The sequence below is a fragment of the Priapulus caudatus genome, unplaced genomic scaffold, assembly GCF_000485595.1.
Source record: "Priapulus caudatus unplaced genomic scaffold, Priapulus_caudatus-5.0.1 Scaffold1920, whole genome shotgun sequence".
Taxonomy (NCBI): Eukaryota; Metazoa; Priapulida; class Priapulimorpha; order Priapulimorphida; family Priapulidae; genus Priapulus; species Priapulus caudatus.
The window spans coordinates 18,088-21,471 of record NW_014578981.1 but is presented as its reverse complement, the minus strand read 5'-3'; the positions used below and the strand labels follow the sequence as shown (position 1 = coordinate 21,471).

The 3,384-nt window shown below is 54.0% G+C and overlaps 1 protein-coding gene across 1 annotated transcript in view; it reads left to right on the top strand.

The window, feature by feature from the left end:
* Window positions 1-211: 211 nt before the first annotated feature.
* Window positions 212-3,384, top strand: part of LOC106817906 — a 4,427-nt gene continuing 1,254 nt past the window's right edge. The window contains exons 1-4 of the mRNA XM_014822616.1: window positions 212-446; window positions 1,227-1,293; window positions 1,645-1,811; window positions 2,907-2,989. Coding sequence (XP_014678102.1) covers window positions 242-446; window positions 1,227-1,293; window positions 1,645-1,811; window positions 2,907-2,989 — 522 coding nt within the window. The 5' untranslated portion in view covers window positions 212-241. The remainder of the gene's footprint in view (window positions 447-1,226; window positions 1,294-1,644; window positions 1,812-2,906; window positions 2,990-3,384) is intronic.

The window sequence follows — 3,384 nt, the reverse complement described above, 5'->3', positions numbered from 1 at the left end:
TCTCTCTCTCTCTCTCTCTCTCTCTCTCTCTCTCTCTCTCTCTCTCTCTCTCTCTCTCTCCTCCTCTCTCTCTCTCTCTCCTCTCTCTCTCTCTCTCTCTTCTCTCTCTCTCTCTCTCTCTCTCTCTCGCACACACTCTCTCTCTCTCACCCCCTCTATCTCTCCTCCCCCTCTCACTCACCTTCTCTCTCTATCTCACCCTGCAGGTGTGGATGAGCTGAGGGGACAGTTTGGTAAGGGCATGATAGGAGACCAGCCTGACCCATACTCCGTCTACCCGTTCGGCGATCAGCCAGCGCCACCTACGGCCGCACACCTGACGACGTTCGGACCCAGCGCGCCAGCAGGGGGCGCCGCCGCGGGCCAGCGAGGCTTGCAGGATTTTAGCAGTCGGCGCAGACAGCTGCTGTTGGGTGGGGAGCAGCTGGTGTCCTCTGATACTCGAGGTGAGGAGGAGGTCGGGGAAGGAGGAGGAGGAGGGCGGGGGGCGCAGGGAAGGGTTAGGGAGTAGGGCGCAGACAGCTGCTGTTGGGTGGGGAGCAGCTGGTGTCCTCTGATACTCGAGGAGAGGAGGAGGTCGGGGAAGGGAGGAGGAGGAGGAGGACGGGGAAGGGAGGAGGAGGAGGAGGACGGGGAAGGGAGGAGGAGGGGGCGGGGGCGCGGGGAGGGGGGTGAGGGCTGCAGTGCATGCAGGCAGGAGAGCAGGGAGGAACGCTGGGGGTACATAAAGGGAGAGAGGGAAGAAAGCTGTGGTTACATATAGGGATGGAGGGGTATATATAGGGAGGGAGGGATGGAGGGGTATATATAGGGAGGGAGGGATGGAGGGGTATATATAGGCAGGGAGGGAGGGATGGAGGGGTATATATAGGCAGGGAGGGAGGGATGGAGGGGTATATATAGGGAGGGAGGGAGTGGAGGTGTATATGTAGGGAGGGAGGGATGGAGGGGTATATATAGGCAGGGAGGGAGAGAGGGATGCATATAGGCAGAGAGGAAAGGTGTGGGGGTACATTTAGGGAAGGTTGGGGGGAAGGCAATGTGGGGGAGAGGGGAGGCGGGGTACACGTGGTCTGGGGTAAATACACATGAAGAGGAAAGGAAGGGAACTAGTTTCATTCCTCATTTCCAAAGGATTTACGTGTGTATAATTTTGCGACAGTTGATCGTTGTAAGCGAGCGAACGCTGGCTGGTGCTTACGTTCCACGCTCATTCCATCCTCCAGGTGCTGAACCAAGATACCAGTTGACCTCTGTGCCTGACCCGTTCAACCGATCACAAAGCGTTTCCCGGTAAGTGAGGAAGATTCCCTCCTCTTCCGCAGCAGATACCAGTCGCGCTAGGCTGCGGTAACCACGGCAACCGTTCGTCTTGTGTCGGCCGCGGGAAACCGTCTCGAAGATCGGTAGAAATCTGCTGCGCGTGGGGTCGGTAACCACGGCAACTGTTCGTCTGATGTCGGCCGCGGGAAACCGTCTCGCAAAGATTAGTAGAAATCTGCTGCGCGAGGGTTCGGTAACCACGGCGACATTTTGTTGTCTGATGTCGACAGCTCGTGACTGTCTTGAGGATTGTTTGCGTGCGATTGTCCGCGTCGTTCGCTCGGGGCGTTGTGATGACGCGAGCATGCTCTCTTGTTTCAGGAACAGCGCGACGCCGGACACGGTCGTGTCGGGATCGTCGCCGGAGTTCCTGCTAGATCTCCCGCAGGAGAAGTTTGTCGGGATCCGCATCGATCACCGAGATCCGCCCGAGATCACACGCACTGCCTCGCCGATCCTACCCCTCATCGCCCCCATCCCACTCAGAGGTAAGCAGCAGTAGCATGCGTGCGTGCGTGTGCGTGCGTGCGTGCATGTGCGTGTGTGCGTGTGGCTGTGTGTGCGTGCGTGCGTGCGCGTCATTCACCCTAATGTATGCCCCACTGTCTGTAATGTAGACAACACTTTCCCATCCCGTCTGTCTCTAACCTAACGCTCTCCCGGCACGTTGTGCGTCGCAGCCACGCTCTGTGTGCATGTATGTACGTGTCCGTGTGTGTGTGTTTTACAGGGCTGCTGAGTCGCTGTGACCGCTGGCAGCCGTGGAGCCACGAGTTACTGCTACCCTCACACCTACGCCGCCGCCGCCTCGCCACGCTCCATCTCCCACCACCGCTCGGTAGATACCCCGCTGTTCCCATGCTGCCTCCGTTACTACGCATCCCCCCTCGAGTTCCTTACTCCCTTGTTCTAGTGAGCAGTACTGTTACTGCTGGTTACTTTAGTATGCAAGAGTTATAGTTGTTCTCGTTCTCCACTTCCCTTGCTCTAGTGAACAGTACTGTTACTGCTGGTTACTTTAGTATGCAAGTGTTATAGTTGTTACTCGTTCTCCACTTCCCTTGTTCTAGTGAACAGTAATGTTACTGATTGATCGTATAGTTATAATTACTAGTCCTTCCCTATTCCCCTTGCTCTAGTGAGCAGTAATGTTACTGCTGGTTACTCTAGCTAAGAAGTATTATAGCTGTTACTCCTTCCCTATTCCCCTGCTCTAGTGAGCAGTAATGTTACTGCTGGTTACTCTAGCTAAGAAGTATTATAGCTGTTACTCATTCCCTATTTACCTGCTCTAGCAAGCTGTAATGTTACTGCTGGTTACTTTAGCTAAGAAGTATTATAGCTGTTACTCCTTCCCTATTTACCTGCTCTAGTGAGCAGTAATGTTACTGCTGGTTACTTTAGCTAAGAAGTATTATAGCTGTTACTCCTTCCCTATTCCCCTGCTCTAGTTTTACTAGGTTATTACTATATAGTATATTTACTTATATATGCGTAGCAGTATTGTTACTTGTTGTCGCTCGCAGCTACACTAGGTAGTCGGCCGCTTGTGTTTGAGCGGGAGTTGATGTTGACCGTTTCAGCGTCGGAAGTGAAGGCCAGACAAGAAGAGAAGCTGAGAGAGGAAGCCGCCGCGCGAGGACACGGCTGGGAGGAGCAGCAGCGGGTAAGCTCGCGCGCGGGGGCGGGTGGGAGAGGGTGCCTGGTGCCTTCTCCCAGGAAAGCTTCCATGGGAGGTGTTCTTTAATTGAATTTTATATATCTTGATTCTTAAATATGATTAATTTAATGATCTTTGGTTTAATGTGTTCAACAAGCATTACCATGGATGGCTTCAGCTAGATTTCCTCAGTTCCCGCTTGCTCTCTCCCTCTAGCACGTCACTCACTCTCCAATCACTCCTCTCTCGCAGTCCCGCCACACTCTGTACACTCATTCTCTCTCCTCTGCCTCACTTAATCACTCTCTCTCTCTCTCTCTCGTCTCTCTCCTCTCGTCTCTCTCGTACTCGTCTCTCTCTCTCTCTCTCTCTCTCTCTCTCTCTCTCTCTCTCTCTCTCTC